Below are 14,537 nucleotides of genomic sequence, written 5' to 3'. Positions count from 1 at the left end.
AAGTTCCCTCCACGGTCTGTCGACCTTGGGTACAAGTGACTGAACCGAAATGGGAACCACCCGCTTCTTCACAAAGACTCGCTTGGTATGCGGAAAGGAATCCAAACTCCGACGTCAAGAAGGCAGAATCCAGCTTGCTCCATATCGGTCCCGGGGTACACCTGTGTTGTATATCCGTCCATAAGCAAGTTCTTGGGTGTCCAAGAAGTCGTACTTGAAGAGAAAACAATCTTTGGTGGTGGACAGCGTTGGCTCCATATCTTCCAGGTCAGGAGGTAGCTGAGAATGTGTGGAAGGGACAGGAGGGCTACGAGATATGGGATCCGGAATAGGAGCTCCGGCGGTAAGCGTTCGTGCATCGGACTTGTACTGTAGATCTAGATGGGCAGAGATCCATTTTTGGAGGACAGTCTGTATATGTAGTTCGCAGATGTTGAGGTGTGGAAGGGCAGTGAATCTGAGGATGTTCCTAACGTTTCTTCCTCTTATGGATGGAGAGCTAGGTTTCGATGGTGTCTTGTGTGCAAAAATGTGACAGCGCGACTGGCTCTTGCGTAATGACAGTATCAACTTACGGATTACGGAGAGCGTCTCTCGCCAAAAGCATTGCATGTTTCTCGTACTGTATTACTCGCATTGAAGCGCTCAGACACTAAGTTCGAAGAAAGCGTCAACGATGCCAGAGCACATGGTAGGTAATACCCAAACTTCACCGCTCTCTTCGACCCGACTCCGACTAAGGGCATGCATTCCAGTGCGACACCTCCACCTTTGGCGTCGCAGACGTCCGCACGCTCAAAATTCTGCTCACCTCCCCGGAGCAGCCGGTCTGCGTGGCAGCACTGGATGCGTTGACAAAGTATGCTGAGGGTGGTAGGTTGCCGGCGCGAGAATTAACGCTTCGTGAAGCTGTCTACTTACGACAATGGGTGCTTTGATAGCAACAAAACACCGGGTACAGCTCCTGGGCTTGGGCATCATCGACCCGTTGTTGACGCTGGTGCGGTCGTCGGATACGGCGATTAAGAAATCGGCTATTGCCTGCGTAGCTGCGACTACCGAGTTGAGTGAGTGAGTGATGCGATGTGATGTGATTGTTATTGACAGCGATGGGGGGGGAAATGTTTTTGGGCGGACGGGGGACATGCACATTTCATGTAGGGCTGCTCACTGACTGTGACATCTCCATCCCGTTCGCTACTATGCAATCCATAGCATCAGATTTCCACCCCGAACTCCGCCGCAAAGACCTTATGACAACGCTCATCTCGCTGCTCTCGCACGACCAGCCGCCCGAAGTGCAAGACGAGGCCGCGTTCGGACTCGCTAACCTCGCCAAAGACTGTAAGCTCATAATTCCAATGCTCATTTTCACACCGCTAACACGCATGGTTGGTTAGTCGCAAACAAAACCGCCATCCGCAACGCAGGCGGGATCAAAGCCCTAGTCCATCTGCTGGACTCGGCTGACCCGGATGTGAAGAAGATGTCGGGGCATGCATTGGCTGTTATGCTGGAAGATTGTAAGAGGGTTTGAAAACTTTTTCCCCGACGGCGGCCCGTAAAGTCGCAAGGTGCTCAATTCGTGGATGGTTTTATACAGTCGCAAGCCGCACAGAAATCCGCTACGTCCACGGCCTAGCGCCTCTCCTCGAACTGCTGGCGTCGGAGTACCAAGAAGTACAGGAGCATGCGTTGAACAGCCTTATCCGGGCCGCCGAAGACCGTGCGTATCACCATAGCGACTGGTTTTGCCTCATGAAGAATGAGAACTGACATTGAGTTTGTGAATGGAAAATTTCCAGCCGGCAACCGCGTCGAAATTCGCGAAATCAACGGCGTCCGCCGCATCATCGATTTCCTCACACAGGACGTCCCCGAGTTGCATTACCTGGCATTGATGTGTCTTGCGAATTGTTTGGAGGATGGTGGGTTATGCGTGGGCGATTTCCATAACGAGAACCATTGTAACACGGGCTCATTGTGAAAACACACAGTCACGACAAGCAAATCGATCTTCGAGATGGGTGGTTTATCGGCGTTGGTAAAGTTGCTGGGGGCGGAGGATGTACGGACGAAACGGAATGCGGCGTTGACGCTCTCCAAAGCTGCGCGGATTGGTAAGGCTTGCCATGCGCAGAGAAATGTCGGTCTGCCTCTTTGCTCTTGCTCGGAAGCTTACAATAACGCTTTTGGGACACCTCAGAACGAAATCAAATTCTCATTCGCGATGCCGGGGCTCTCCCCGCGCTCCTATCTAATCTCGCGCACTCGGATGTACTCACTGCGAGTAACGCCGCGTTGGCGTTGGCGGAGCTTGGGAAGAGCGGTGAGTGGGTAACTCCAATCCCCGGGTCGTGGGTGGGAGAGGATGACAGACAAGAGGGGCCTGGGGAACAAACACTGGAATAAAATGGGAGTGAAAGTGACTGATTCAACGATCATTTTCACAGAAACGAATCAGCTGGAATTGGGCAAGCTTGGCGCGCCGGAAGCGCTGATCAAGAATGTATCGCATGACGATGTGGAAGTGCCGCGGCAGTGTGCGGCAGCGCTGGCGAGTTTGTGCTTGAATGGTGAGTCGTTGAGCACGGGTTGATATGACTCGAGCTCCATCAAGAGTTGTTAGAAGTCTCACGTATCATTATGACACATAGCCAAGATAAGAACGCGAATCCGCAACCTCGACGGCGTCGGCGGGGCCGTACGTCTGCTTGGGTCCGAGGACGTGCAGACGCTCGTCAATACGTGCGAGTGGATCGCTAACTTCACTGACGATGGTAAGCCCTACTGTTTTCCTCCGGTGTCATTCCTTCCCCCATCCGACACGACGCTTGATCGAACGTGCGTGCTCATACCAATTTGCATATGCAGAAATCATCCGGGCAGAAATGGTCAAAGCCAACATCGTGCACTCCCTCATGATGGTGCTCTCCAGATCCGATCCGAAGCTGCAGAGCGCCGCGGCGATGGCGTTGGGGCGTTTGTTGCAGGATTGTAAGTATTTTTCGCCCAACTCGACTTACCGTCCAGCAGCAGGGTGCTGAAAGAACAACCCCTATACCAAACAGCTGAAGGCCGGTTTGCACTGACCCGCGAACCCCCCGGAAGCGGTCTGCAGCGCATTATCGAGCTGATTGCGTCGAAGGACCATGCGGTGTGTAAGAGCGCTGCTTATGCGCTGTCCACTGCAGCTTTGAACGGTATGAGAGATACGATTTGGAAGGGAGTTATGTATAAGATGGCTGATGTTGATTTTCTGGTGTAGATTCGATAGCGCAGGCGGCGTGCAGGTCGGGTGCAATACAAAACTTGTTGGAGTTTTCGCGAGATCCGGCTAGGCATGCACCGAAGTTCGCTAAGGATGCGCTGGAGAAGCTTCTGAACTACCGTAAGTGACCAGACATGAAAGCAGTCCCATGACCTATCCACGGTTGAACCACGGAACCAACAATGACATCTCTTCGCAGACGTCTCCGCTAAATTCTGGCTCTGCGACGAGCTCACCGCCGCCAACCTCATCACGGACGGCTTCTACGACATCGGCTCAGCAGGCACGCACCCCACCCTCCCCCGCTCCTTCCCGCTCCTGCAGGAGCTCAAAGACGCACCCCTCGACAAACGCCGCGAGATCCTCCTCCTCGACTCCACCACCGACCCCTACCTCGCAGGCCTGGTCTCGCTCGTCTCCTCCGAAGGGCCGCTGCACGCCCGCACGCCCCGACAGCAAATCCGTCAAATCGCATCAGTGGTCGCGCAAGTCCTCGGCGGCCCCGCGCACGACGTGTCGAACCTGCAAGCGCAATCGTACAAGTTCAAGATCACGGAGCTGAAACTCAAGCTAGGGTCGAATGTCGTGCCGCTGGGGAGTGTTGCGCAGGGCACGTTTTACCACCGCGCGTTGCTGTTTAAGTATGTGTGTGATAAGGTTGGGTTGGCGCCTGTGACGCTGGTGAGGGGGGATTATGGCCGGGCGTGGAATGTTGTGGATGTGAGCAGGCAGACACTGGCGCCGCCGAGGGTGGCGACGCCTGCAGCTTCTGCGGCGCCGAGCACGCCGTCAAAACTGGAAAAGCCGGCCAAGAGCGCGCGCACGCGGGAGAATGCGGACAAGACGAGCAAGGATAAGGATAAAGACAGGGAGAAAGACAAGGAAAAAGATGGAGCGGGAGGCGGGGGAAGTGGCGGAGCTAATGCGGCGGGTGGGATGGCGGGCTCGGGAACACCTTCAACAGCTACCGCTCAAGGGCCGCAGGTAACGCAGCCGACGACGCTGGTGCCAATCGTGATACCCGAACCTGTCGCAGATGAGGCACCGCTGTCGGAGGAGAAGACAATTGTAGATCTGATGTTTGTGCCAGGCCGATTGATGTTGATCGGATCGCCCGAGGCGGATCAGTATCAGCGTTTGACCTGATATCTTACTGTTTGAAGACGTAAGGCGAACTGGCTTTTTCAGTATGTATTCATCACCACATGTTAAGTAATGTTGAGAGACAGATACACTGACAGGGGAGCGCTGAAGTCTTACTTCTTTGAGGGTGCATCCATCATATCCATCATACTTTGTTTCCATCATGTTTCACAACCTGGTCTCGAATGACGAGGGCGGCGGCGGAGTGCTAGCGTAATCTGAAATTGACAGCATAATGACGGTTCCTGTCACTGAACCAAAAAGCTCTTGTGCCGCACAACCTCCCGCTTCATGGAATGAGCACTCCCCCATCCAGTCCCCAACACATATCCGCAGCACCTCAAATGCCCGCACCCATGACCGACTGGGACTCCCCACCCCCCCGCCGGTCCCTGCCCGACCGCTGCGCCGACGCCCTCTCCACCATCGACGCCATCGAGCTCGCCGCCCTCGAAGACCACTACATCACCTCCAACCTCACCACCATCTCCCACGCCAAACCGCTCTACCATCCCTCCCAGGGCCTCTTCACCCACTGGCAGCCTGAAGGCGCCGTGATCCTCGGCAGCGGCAGCGACGTCGATACGCTTATGTTCCGGAAGTATGCGCACACTATCGGACGCGGCGTTGCGGGCGCAGAGTTGAGCGAGAGGGAGATGTGGGATGCGGTGGAGAGGTATAGGGGTGTGTTGGAGGGGATGGAGTACCCAGCGGTTGCGAGGTGTGTGTTTGAGGAGATTGAGGAAGGGTGGGTGAGGGAGCAGGAGGGGTTGGTTGAACTCGGGTTTGAGATTGGTGGAAGGGACGAGGAGGTTGAAGGTATGTCGGCATAAATTGCTATGCACTTGGGGGGTTTTGGGCCTAGAAAAGCGATGCACTTTCGGGGTTTCGCACTGTGTCTCACCGAGGTTCATAGTCATCCCCATCTTCTCGGCAGCACCACCCCCCTCCGCCGCGCGGCACAAACTCTCCTACGGCATCACAACCTCCCCGCAACGCAAAGCCGCAAAAGACGCATGGGTGTACCGGCTCTGCTCCAAAACCTCGTCGCGCCAGACGACGGCCGACCGCCGCCTGGCGCAGGAGCTGAGGGAGAAGGAAGCGGAGTTGAAAGCGATGCAGGAACGGGGGTTTCATGCGAACCCGGTGCCGGTTTCCTCAAAGGAACCAAAGTTAGTGCTTTTCAGTCACAACCGAATTTGATGGGGTCTTTGGAGAGTAAGGCTGACGAGACCCTCCCGACGTCAGATACGAAGCCCTCATGGCCCACCGCGGCACCAAATCCGCCCTCATGCGTCTCAAATCCACGAAACACCGCCGGCGCACCCACTCCTCCTCCCTCACACCACCTCCCAAAACCCCCACACCATCCTCCCCCACCCCTGTTTCCCCCGCAACCCTCCGCTCCCTCGCCACCGCGCGGGCCTCTGGCCAACGCCGCCGCGCCCGGGTCGAGGAACGCTCAGTGAAGCTGACATTCCACCCGCAGATCAACGAGGGCATGCCGGATTATAAGGCTGGTGAGGGGAAGTTGAGGGAGAAGTTGAGGGAGCGGAGGGGGGAGAGGGGTGCGACGACGTGAGTTTTTCGTTTGATGTGAGAGCGCGGGGGATATTTGGTGAAGCTAATGCAGGATCTATTTGTTAGGCCGCATCCGTTCCCTGGAGTGGAAGATCATCAGGCTCGGGCACGGAAGCATCTTTGCACCGATGACAGCCGGAAACCGAGATCGAGAGCGAAAGAGAAGACGGCGGGTAGGAGTATCAGCAGTCGTTCGCAAGCAAAGTCAAGATCGAAGACAGGGGCGGGGAAAGCGCCGGCTGCGGAGGTTGTCCTGAAGGTAGGCAAGACAGTTCCGAGTCCGTACAGGATCGCCTCAGGGAACTAAGTTTCCTCTGTGGTCTTCCCAGGAGCTGAAAGCGCGGATGAACCACTCTTACAACCTCAAAGTAACGCATCGCGCCGAGCAGCTCGAGAGCAAAGCGTTGATTGAGAAGATGCAGCGGGAGGAGAACGAGGAGAAGTTGAGGCAGCGGAAGGTAATCTGTGCCAAATACCACCACTCATATCTATTCAATCATTCGCTTAATCACGGTCCCCTAACCCACCAGAGCATCCAATCCCGTATCCGAGCCCACATCCGCACCCAATTCCACCAATCCGCCGCCCTCGCAGCCCAAACAGCCCAAAGCACACGAAACAGCAAAGCACGCCGCGCGGAGCAAGAGGCGCAGTACGAGGAGTATCTGGAGGGGTTGCGGAGGCGGTTGGATGAGCGACCGTGTATGTTTGAGGCGGGGGTGGCAAACGGGAAGGGAAAGGATGGGGGGGCGAGTGGTGAGGAGGCGCCGGCGCTGCCGAAGGATGCGGATGGGAATGGGGAGAAGGGGAAGAAGGGGTGGAATGTTGGCGCGCATGGGCGTGTGGGGAGGAAGCGTGGGACGTTAGGGACTACTGCGTGAAAGCCGATGAGGGCATGGGTTTTCATCCACTCTGCGCTGGACGAACGGCGGCGAGAACTCCTTGAACCGCGGGTTCTATGTGGTGATTCGGACGTATGTATTGTACCTTGTTGAACGGTTTTCTTCATGGAAGCGATGGCGAGTTGTTGGCCACCATTTAGTCAAGGGCCCATTTCTTGGACGATAGTTTTGTAAATAAGAAATTTGCATTTCCAACGGAACGCCCCCTCCTGAATGTCACCTTTCTCCACGCCGCTGTTTGCTCTCTCAAGAAGGGGGCTTTCTAATCTAGTACTGGAACAGCTACAAATCTACACAAGACTACGCTCTTGCTCACATGAAATCGTCCTCCCCTAGCCCCATTTCCGCCAGTTCCTTGTTACTCCGCATCTTTTCCTCTTTGAAAATCCCACCGTAGCTCCGTGCCTCAACCTCCTTCTTTCGTTGTTCTTGTACCTTTGCTTCTTGTTGTCTCTGCAGACGGCGAGATAGATGCGTTGGCGATGAAACATGCAACTACCAGAATGTGAGTTGGCAGATCGACTCACCCTCTTCCTATCCGCCTCCCTCTGTTCCGCCCGCATTTCCCGATCCCTCTCAATCTTGGCTTCTGCCAGATCCGGATGCCTCTCTACCCTGGTCTTATTCAGCCGATTCACAATCGCGTTGTCCCGCTCTTTAACATGCACCCTCTTCACCAGGTTGTTCTTGAAGAACGTAACCTGCCCCGTCTCCATGCCCCCGCTCTTCTTCAGGTTGCTCCATGGTGTGTAGATTATCGTGAGATTGTTCTTCTTGTTCCCTTCTATCGAGTTGGCCTTCGTCAACTGTGCCAGATCATCCAGGAGTGCTTCGGGGATATCTTCCCATGTCTGGCCCCGTTCAAGACGAAGATACACGTGGGCGGAGGAGAGCTTGTCGACGTGGAACCAGACGTCTTCGGGCCAGCCGTACTTTATCAGCTCCTCGTCTATGGTTCAGGGGAATCGAGTAAGTGGATGGCACATTTAGGATTGGAGCAGGAGGAGGCTTACTCTCATATTTATCCTTGCCCATGTATATGTTGGCTGATGGGGAGACCACTGTGAAGCAGAACTGGTCAGTCGCCAGCGTTGAGCGCTTTTCAAGTGAAGAAAAAGACGTACCATTGCTTGTAAAATAGAGAACCATTATGGATACTTTTCAGTGCCGCTAAGGCCTATGCAAACGAAGGCGACGCTGAACTGCACACTGGCCTGCAAAGTGGCTGAACTGTTGTTAACCAAGGGTGAACTCCGCAAAAATTGGCCAGTTGCAAACCTCTTCCGCCCTAACCATTCCCCTACAGGAGAGGCGGGGCTCAGACGCACGGCCCGCCGGCGAACACTTGCGACACTTGCGACACTTGGGACACTCACCGTCTGGGTTCTAGCTGTAGTTACCGGAGTCTATGTCAGTGTAGCCCCGCTCGGCAGTCCAACGTCAAGTCCGCCTTCAAGCGAAAACGCCGTGTGTCATTCCGCGCGAAGGACTTCGAAGCTTTGGCCTCAGTCCGACCGACGAACGAGGTTTCCCACACAGACAGACAGACAGGCAGACAGGCAGGCAGACACTTCTCCGTTGGTGAGCCATGGCCGTCGAGGTGCAACGTCTGCCTAGTAGCAGCCTCAGTGGGCAACAGTCGCTGCTGCACCACAACCAGCCAGAGGTCAACAATGCAGCGGTGGCTCCTACGGCGGCTACTGCCGCCAAACGAGTGCAGCCAGTTCGAGCTGCAAAGTCTCCGCCAAAGGTTTCCACTACTATCTCCAACGCTACGGCACTTCCACCGGCTCCCGCCTTTCCCGCTGTACAGCGTAGCACTCCTCTGAAACGAAAGCTTGTGCAGTTTGACCTGGTCGACCCTTCGCACTCCCACGACTCCCAATGGGAAACGGACGAGGACAGGGACCAAGGGAAGCGACGGAAATTAGATAGCAGTAGTGAAGTGGAGACCACAGAGGACGAAGGCCTTGCGAGCTCCTCGGAATCGGAAAGACCCTATGTGTGTGCTATCAAAGGGTGTGGACGGGCGTTCAAGAAGTCCAGCAAACTGAGGAGGCACGAGAGGACGCACAGCAACGAGGTTAGCACAGCTTGTCGTCCTACCCGACATTGATGGAACGACGAACTTACGATCGAATTCCTTTTGTGCATGACAGCGACCTTTCAAATGCCCTGCTAAGGGTTGTGGCAAATCATACCTTCGAAGCGAGCATCTTGTCAGGCATGCGTTGGTGCACGCATCAAATGAAGAGGATCAGAAACCGCATCGCTGTGAGGCGGAAGACTGTGGGCAAGGATTTGCTACGAGATACCACCTGAATCGACATATGAAGACGCACGGAACACCGAAACCATATCAGGTACTTTCCTAGCAACACGACTCGCTTGTCGAACCGATGAAGCTCACATCATCACATTCCACAGTGCACCTTCCCTTCCTGTCTCGCCCGCTTCGCCAAACACAACCAACTCCGCCTCCACAGCTGCGTCCACACCGGCAAAAAACCATACCCCTGCACATTCTCAACCTGCGACAAATCGTTCACGACAGCGCAAAAGCTGCGAAATCACCAAACAACCCACAGCGACACGCCACGGTACCGCTGCGCCCAGCCGCGGTGCGCGACCACGTTTCATAAATGGTCGTTATTACAGCAGCACATGAAGGAGCATCATAAGCCGGACTGTCCCGTGTGCGGAAAGACTTTTACTAGGAAGGATGTATTGAGCGAGCATACGAAGACACACGATGATTTGCGGGCGAAGTGGCCCTGTAATGTGGATGGATGCGGAAGGCTTTTCAAGAGCGTAAGTTCGCTTTTCAAAGAAGAAAAAAAAGGTTGGAACGATAGTTGGTGTTGCTGACATACAAACTCTATCCCTCTTGCAGAAAAAAGCACGAACAGTCCATAACCGCTCAGCGCACGAACATCTCACACCCTTCACTTGCGATCACACCGGCTGCAGAGCACAGTTTGCACACAAACATCTCCTTGTCCGTCATAAACGCCTTCATGAAACAAATACACCCGTCCCCGCAATCACATCCACCGCACCCGCTCCCATCCCCGAACCAAACCCCACCTCTATCCCTCACCCCACACCCAATCCAACGTCCACCACCATCCCCGCTGCTAACCCAACAACGCCTCCACAACCCCGCCGCCGCCGCCGCGACCACATCCCACCCCCAACCCTCCTCGAATCTCTCACCGGCCACAACTACGCCGCCGCCTCCACCGGCCGCAAACTGCCCTGCACCATCCCCAACTGCAAATTCGTGTTTAGACGCGGGTACGATCTCAAACGACACTTGCAGGGCGCCCATGGAGTGGAAGAGAGTGGGGATGAGGGGGATGTCGAAGGCGCGGAGTGAATGGGGGCGTGGGAATGCGCACTCTTGTAGAGAGGAAGTAAGAGGGTGGGTGGGAATCGCTGTGTCCATTTTTTATGTATGTAGCGTAGCCCGGCCCATCCATAGTGCACATAAACCATACCATACCACTCATATATTTTGGCAGGGCGTAACATATGAATATACGAGGGGATTTTTGCATCGTCAGGAAACATCAAGGCAGGGTTTGTGCAATTTAGTATTATTCATCATATGAGTGGTGCTCATCCCTCGGATGTAGAGCGTGAGGGAGGTGGGGACATTGCAAGAGGTTGGGGCGGGGGAGAGAGAGATATGCGATGGGATCACAGACAAGGGGTGTAGGTACAAAAGAAACATAGAAAAGAGGTGATGAGGGTGGCGATAGATACATACACGATAAAAAAAAAACAGTGGGGTAGAAACAAAATGAAAAGGGAATAATAAATATGGGTAAAGAAGGGTTCAAAACATGAGAAAAGAAAAAAGCGGGGGGGAAAAACGGGTGGGAAGGCTGGAGCCTTACGCCATCGAGGTGTGCGGGCTAGGGGTGTGTTGAATACGCCGTGCCCTCGTACCCGATGAGCGGTAGGTAAAGTTTGTCGTCTTCGAAGGCCGCCCAAGGGAGGGGTAGGTGGGTCGGATAGAGAGTTTGTGTCGCTCGGATCAAGTCCAGCTCCGCGGGTCTGTGGTTCGACCCCGTCAACGCTGCCCGTACATCCGACACCGCCGCAACCGCATTCAGTTCCTCGAACCCAGCTGACAGCTCAGCGCGAAAGCCCGACAGGCACGCCTCAGTCCTCTAGCCCCGAAAGACAACCATTTCCCCGACATCACATCACATCACATCGCCTTCCCATCCAACCCCCGAAGATGTCGAACAAAACAAAAGAAAAATCCCCTCCACGCCGGTTCCCCCTCCCATCAGCATAAAACCAGAAAGCCCCTCATCCCAAAGCCTGCCGCCCGCCCATTACCCGCCCATCACCGCCGCCCAGCCACATTCTCACTCCACGGCTGCCGTCTGCATTCCCACTTCACGGCTGCTGCGCGCCAATCTCCGTCTGGTTCTCCGGCTGTTTGGGTTGTTCCACGGGCTGCCGCTGGTGGTGACGAGGCGGACTCGCATTCAGTTCGCGTTTGGCTGGTAGCAGCTGTTGCAATTGCGGTTGTTGCTGTTGTTGTTGGTACAGCTGGTGGTGGTGATGCGGGCTTGCGTTCATTTCCAGCTTCGCGGATTGCACCTGTCGTTGTTGTTGGTGCTGTTGTAGTTGCTGCTGGTGTTGTTCTTGCTGCGTCTGGGATTGGGCCGCTGCGGCTGCCGCTGCAGCTGCTGCCGATGGTCCTGCTTTTGGTGTCACCGCAGCTACGGGCGAGACAATAGCTTGCGCGGCGGATGGGATTTGGGCGGGGAGTTCAAACAGATCGCGGAGAAATTCCCCGAGACCGTATTCTGTGGCGAGGTGCTGGGCTTGCGCGAGTGGGATCCTGTGGTGGGCGCAAAACATAAAGTCAGAATCGGAGGTCTTCCAAAACATTCGGCCAAAAACGAACAAATTGCTTACCATGTTCCCTGGTATTTCCCATACCCGCCCTGGATCTTCTCATGTTCACCTTGATGCACCTCCCTCTCCAAAACCTTCGTCCGTCTACTCTTCTCCATCCCCGCCGCCTTCAAGATATGCGTCGCGTTGATCCACGAGTCCGTTTTCCGTCTCATCACTCCCACCCCATTCGGCGTTGTCATCTCATATACGGTGATGTTCGAGTAAGTGGCCTCGTAAAGACCTTCACGAATTGGCGTCGCCTGCTGTCTAGTGGCGCCGGCCGTGGACCGCTTGGTGGTGCCCGTTCGTCTACTTGTCATGGGATACCCTGCGGCGCGGTACCCGCCCGCCGCCACCTGCGACGGATGGATGGCGTAGAAGTGTTGCCCATTTGAAGCCACAGGGATGTAGCCCTGCGGTGTTTGGATGTAGTATTGTCCGCCGGCCGCGATGACGGGTTGCAGAGCTAGTGGATGGGTTTGTGGGGATGCCGCTGGGGTGGTATAATATTGCTGGGGCAGCGCTTGGGTTTGACCTTGGGCCTGGCCTTGGGCTTGACCTTGCCCTGCGGCTTGGAGTTGAGGATGGTAAAAAACTTGTTTGTAGGCCTGTTGCTGTTGCTGCTGCTGCAATTGCTGCTGATATTGCAATTGCTGCGCTGCCGTCGGTTGTGGAAGTATTTGGGCCTGTTGTGCTTGTTGCGCTGTGGGACTTAATGAGGCCTGTCCTGTAAGTGACTGAGCCTGGGCCTGGGCTTGAGCCTGCACATGAGCCTGCACTTGAGCCTGGGCCTGAGCGTGCGCCTGCTGGAGAAGGACGTGGGGAGATTGTGCTGATGCACCCGGATTCTGCTGCTGCGGCGGTTGTGGTTGCTGCTGGCCTTGGATCGTTTGCCCCGTTGATGGAGATTGCATTTGAGATGTTCGAGGCTGCCCTGGCTGCTGTTGCTGCACTGGGATCTGAGCGTGTAGCTGCAGTGGCGACGAATTCCGACTTTGCGCTGACGCACTTTGTGCCTGTTGTGATTGCTGTTGTTGTTGAAGGTGATGCTGTGCTTGCTGTTGACGCTGAGCCACCAGGTTCTGGTAATGCTGGACCACATGTTGCCGTTGCTGTTCCGTTATCCTCGCCTGCTCCAAAATCCTAGACTGCTCTCCGCCTTTGTCCTCCTCCCGCGGGTATGGTATTGGTTGAGGTTGTTCTGACCGCTGCTGAGACTGCTCCTGCGGTGGCTGTTGCGATTGTTGTTGAGCTGGGGCATACTGATAACCTTCCCACCCTGAAGACTGCGACTGCTGAGGTTGCTGCTGGTCCACCGCTTGTTGAGGGTATGTTGCGTTACGGACGGGCATCACCGACGACGAGCCAGTGTTCTGTGATGGAGACGACGGTGCCGACAGGCTAACCGGTGTGAGCACTGGAGGAGTATCTATTGTGCCCTCCTGGCTTTTTTCAGTCGAAGGCGCAGGTCCAGCTGGCGAATTTGGGGAATCGCTGGGTGTGGTCATGACTGTTGGTCCAAACACAGGGTTCAAGGCGATGGAGGCCTGATGGCTGTAAGTTTTGGCGAAGGCAGCTCCAGTTCAACAACCTATAGCTGCGTCCGCCTTTTTTCTGTAGACAACGGCGGGTAATCAATCCGTGAGATTTTGGGGGATGTTCGCTGCGAGTCTGTTCGATGTAAAATAAGTTTGAGTGAGGCCTGGAGAGCGTACAAACTTCAAGGTAACTGCGCGGTGATGCACGTTTCCAACTCCACCGTCTGCAGATGCTTGGGAACTAACCTCTCTTGTTCTAAGTGATTACTGGTGGGTGTCTCTAATTGCTGGGCTGATGGGATGCTAAACGGGTGATCGCTACCGATTTGAATTGTTCCTGATTCCGTGAATCCTCCAGCTCGAGTCGGAAGAAAAACGGTGAATCGAATGCCGGTGCTGCGCGGCCGAGTGCTCGTCGAGTTCTAATATGGGATATCTCAACGACGTAAACGGTGAAGGGTCCTGAAGGAGAGAGACACGTTGTGTTGAAGACGTAAGTTGAGAACCCTGTTCTGAGAGCCTCCGAACGAAAACCAGGCCCTGCGAGCAGGCGACACCAACCAGCACAGCAGCAAGCAGCGAGGGAGCAAGTAGCCACAAATGAGTCGCAACAATTAAGGGTGCCAACAAGGCAAAGGGCTCAAAGACGTGCACCAACTGGAGTGGCATCCCAGTGTAAGCTCGTTTTTACCGATTTGGAAACCTGTCAATAGGAACTGATGTCGTGGATATGGAGGCGACAACCAAAAAAAAAATTACTTGTACCCGGACCCCACGACGGGCTTTTGCATACCACATCATCATCACCGGCGGCGTAGGAGTTGTCCATATCACGCAGCCAATGCTCGCCGAGGAGGATGAGCCCCCGGTCCAAGGATAAACTCACCCACCGACATCTCGTAGCACTCTGCCACTATCGGTCGGCATGCGAGAAGGAGCATGCATGCACATCTATCTCCTATCAGACAACAATGAGATATCTGGGCGTTCGCTTTGATCAAACATCACCAACATTGGCCGGACGGTGGTACCGAGGTGTTTGCAGTCGTTGTTTGCATATGGCCACCACAGCTGACTCACCCGTGCCCCGGCCGGCCATTGATGACACTGTGTGCGGTCTGCCCCAATTCATGTGCAACTTTTGTTGGTTTGGGAAACTCAGCCTCATTTGGTATGGAA

At 55.1% G+C, this 14,537-nt stretch overlaps 6 protein-coding genes across 6 annotated transcripts; 3 read left to right on the top strand and 3 right to left on the bottom strand.

Moving 5' to 3' along the window:
- Positions 1 to 1,202: 1,202 nt before the first annotated feature.
- EV422DRAFT_499532 (armadillo-type protein) lies at positions 1,203 to 4,417 on the top strand (the record flags this gene model as incomplete). The annotated part of the gene is made up of 10 exons (XM_053068089.1): positions 1,203 to 1,344; positions 1,401 to 1,523; positions 1,604 to 1,726; positions 1,806 to 1,928; positions 1,998 to 2,120; positions 2,207 to 2,329; positions 2,454 to 2,576; positions 2,875 to 2,997; positions 3,072 to 3,203; positions 3,471 to 4,417. The coding sequence occupies 10 exons, from the start codon at positions 1,203 to 1,205 to the stop codon at positions 4,415 to 4,417; spliced, it is 2,082 nt and encodes a 693-aa protein (XP_052923001.1).
- Positions 4,418 to 4,679: 262 nt separating this feature from the next.
- EV422DRAFT_203383 (uncharacterized protein) lies at positions 4,680 to 7,072 on the top strand. Its single transcript, XM_053065313.1, has 6 exons — positions 4,680 to 5,233; positions 5,331 to 5,586; positions 5,663 to 5,992; positions 6,062 to 6,254; positions 6,325 to 6,453; positions 6,526 to 7,072. The coding sequence occupies exons 1-6, from the start codon at positions 4,711 to 4,713 to the stop codon at positions 6,874 to 6,876; spliced, it is 1,782 nt and encodes a 593-aa protein (XP_052923000.1). The 5' UTR covers positions 4,680 to 4,710; the 3' UTR covers positions 6,877 to 7,072.
- Position 7,073: 1 nt separating this feature from the next.
- Positions 7,074 to 8,265, bottom strand: EV422DRAFT_203294 (uncharacterized protein). Its single transcript, XM_053065309.1, has 4 exons — positions 8,022 to 8,265; positions 7,911 to 7,958; positions 7,425 to 7,846; positions 7,074 to 7,350 (listed from the first exon to the last, which is right to left on the bottom strand). Exons 1-4 carry the CDS (start codon positions 8,044 to 8,046, stop codon positions 7,210 to 7,212), a joined length of 636 nt encoding a protein of 211 aa, XP_052922999.1. The 5' UTR covers positions 8,047 to 8,265; the 3' UTR covers positions 7,074 to 7,209.
- Positions 8,022 to 10,368, top strand: EV422DRAFT_203372 (uncharacterized protein). The gene is made up of 4 exons (XM_053065312.1): positions 8,022 to 8,980; positions 9,057 to 9,260; positions 9,325 to 9,708; positions 9,791 to 10,368. The coding sequence occupies exons 1-4, from the start codon at positions 8,486 to 8,488 to the stop codon at positions 10,274 to 10,276; spliced, it is 1,569 nt and encodes a 522-aa protein (XP_052922998.1). The 5' UTR covers positions 8,022 to 8,485; the 3' UTR covers positions 10,277 to 10,368.
- A 942-nt stretch (positions 10,369 to 11,310) lies between these two features.
- EV422DRAFT_499467 (transcription regulator HTH, apses-type DNA-binding domain-containing protein) lies at positions 11,311 to 12,140 on the bottom strand (the record flags this gene model as incomplete). Its single annotated transcript, XM_053068084.1, has 2 exons — positions 11,311 to 11,761; positions 11,839 to 12,140. 2 exons carry the CDS (start codon positions 12,138 to 12,140, stop codon positions 11,311 to 11,313), a joined length of 753 nt encoding a protein of 250 aa, XP_052922997.1.
- Positions 12,141 to 13,445: 1,305 nt separating this feature from the next.
- EV422DRAFT_203321 (uncharacterized protein) lies at positions 13,446 to 14,121 on the bottom strand. The gene is made up of 2 exons (XM_053065311.1): positions 13,605 to 14,121; positions 13,446 to 13,491 (listed from the first exon to the last, which is right to left on the bottom strand). Exon 1 carries the CDS (start codon positions 14,025 to 14,027, stop codon positions 13,677 to 13,679), a length of 351 nt encoding a protein of 116 aa, XP_052922996.1. The 5' UTR covers positions 14,028 to 14,121; the 3' UTR covers positions 13,446 to 13,491; positions 13,605 to 13,676.
- Between the last annotated feature and the right edge of the window lie 416 nt (positions 14,122 to 14,537).

The sequence above is a fragment of the Fimicolochytrium jonesii genome (assembly GCF_025526975.1).
Source record: "Fimicolochytrium jonesii strain JEL569 chromosome Unknown EV422scaffold_24, whole genome shotgun sequence".
Taxonomy (NCBI): Eukaryota; Fungi; Chytridiomycota; class Chytridiomycetes; order Spizellomycetales; family Powellomycetaceae; genus Fimicolochytrium; species Fimicolochytrium jonesii.
Note: the sequence above shows the minus strand (reverse complement) of the source record. Positions and strands in the feature narration are given on the sequence as shown.

Excerpts from the sequence above, each read along its gene's own strand:
- EV422DRAFT_203294 (XM_053065309.1), bottom strand. The coding sequence starts at position 8,046 with ATGGTTCTCTATTTTACAAGCAATG. Across the intron at positions 7,847-7,910 it reads GGGCAAGGATAAATATGAGA|ACGAGGAGCTGATAAAGTAC; the intron begins GTAAGCCTCCTC and ends CCTGAACCATAG. Across the intron at positions 7,351-7,424 it reads GGGAGGCGGATAGGAAGAGG|AGACAACAAGAAGCAAAGGT; the intron begins GTGAGTCGATCT and ends CGCCGTCTGCAG.
- EV422DRAFT_203383 (XM_053065313.1), top strand. The coding sequence starts at position 4,711 with ATGAGCACTCCCCCATCCAGTCCCCAACACATATCCGCAGCACCTCAA. Across the intron at positions 5,234-5,330 it reads AAGGGACGAGGAGGTTGAAG|TCATCCCCATCTTCTCGGCA; the intron begins GTATGTCGGCAT and ends CGAGGTTCATAG. Across the intron at positions 6,255-6,324 it reads CTGCGGAGGTTGTCCTGAAG|GAGCTGAAAGCGCGGATGAA; the intron begins GTAGGCAAGACA and ends TGGTCTTCCCAG.
- EV422DRAFT_203372 (XM_053065312.1), top strand. The coding sequence starts at position 8,486 with ATGGCCGTCGAGGTGCAACGTCTGCCTAGTAGCAGCCTCAGTGGGCAA. Across the intron at positions 8,981-9,056 it reads AGAGGACGCACAGCAACGAG|CGACCTTTCAAATGCCCTGC; the intron begins GTTAGCACAGCT and ends TGTGCATGACAG. Across the intron at positions 9,261-9,324 it reads GAACACCGAAACCATATCAG|TGCACCTTCCCTTCCTGTCT; the intron begins GTACTTTCCTAG and ends CACATTCCACAG.
- EV422DRAFT_203321 (XM_053065311.1), bottom strand. The coding sequence starts at position 14,027 with ATGCCACTCCAGTTGGTGCACGTCTTTGAGCCCTTTGCCTTGTTGGCA.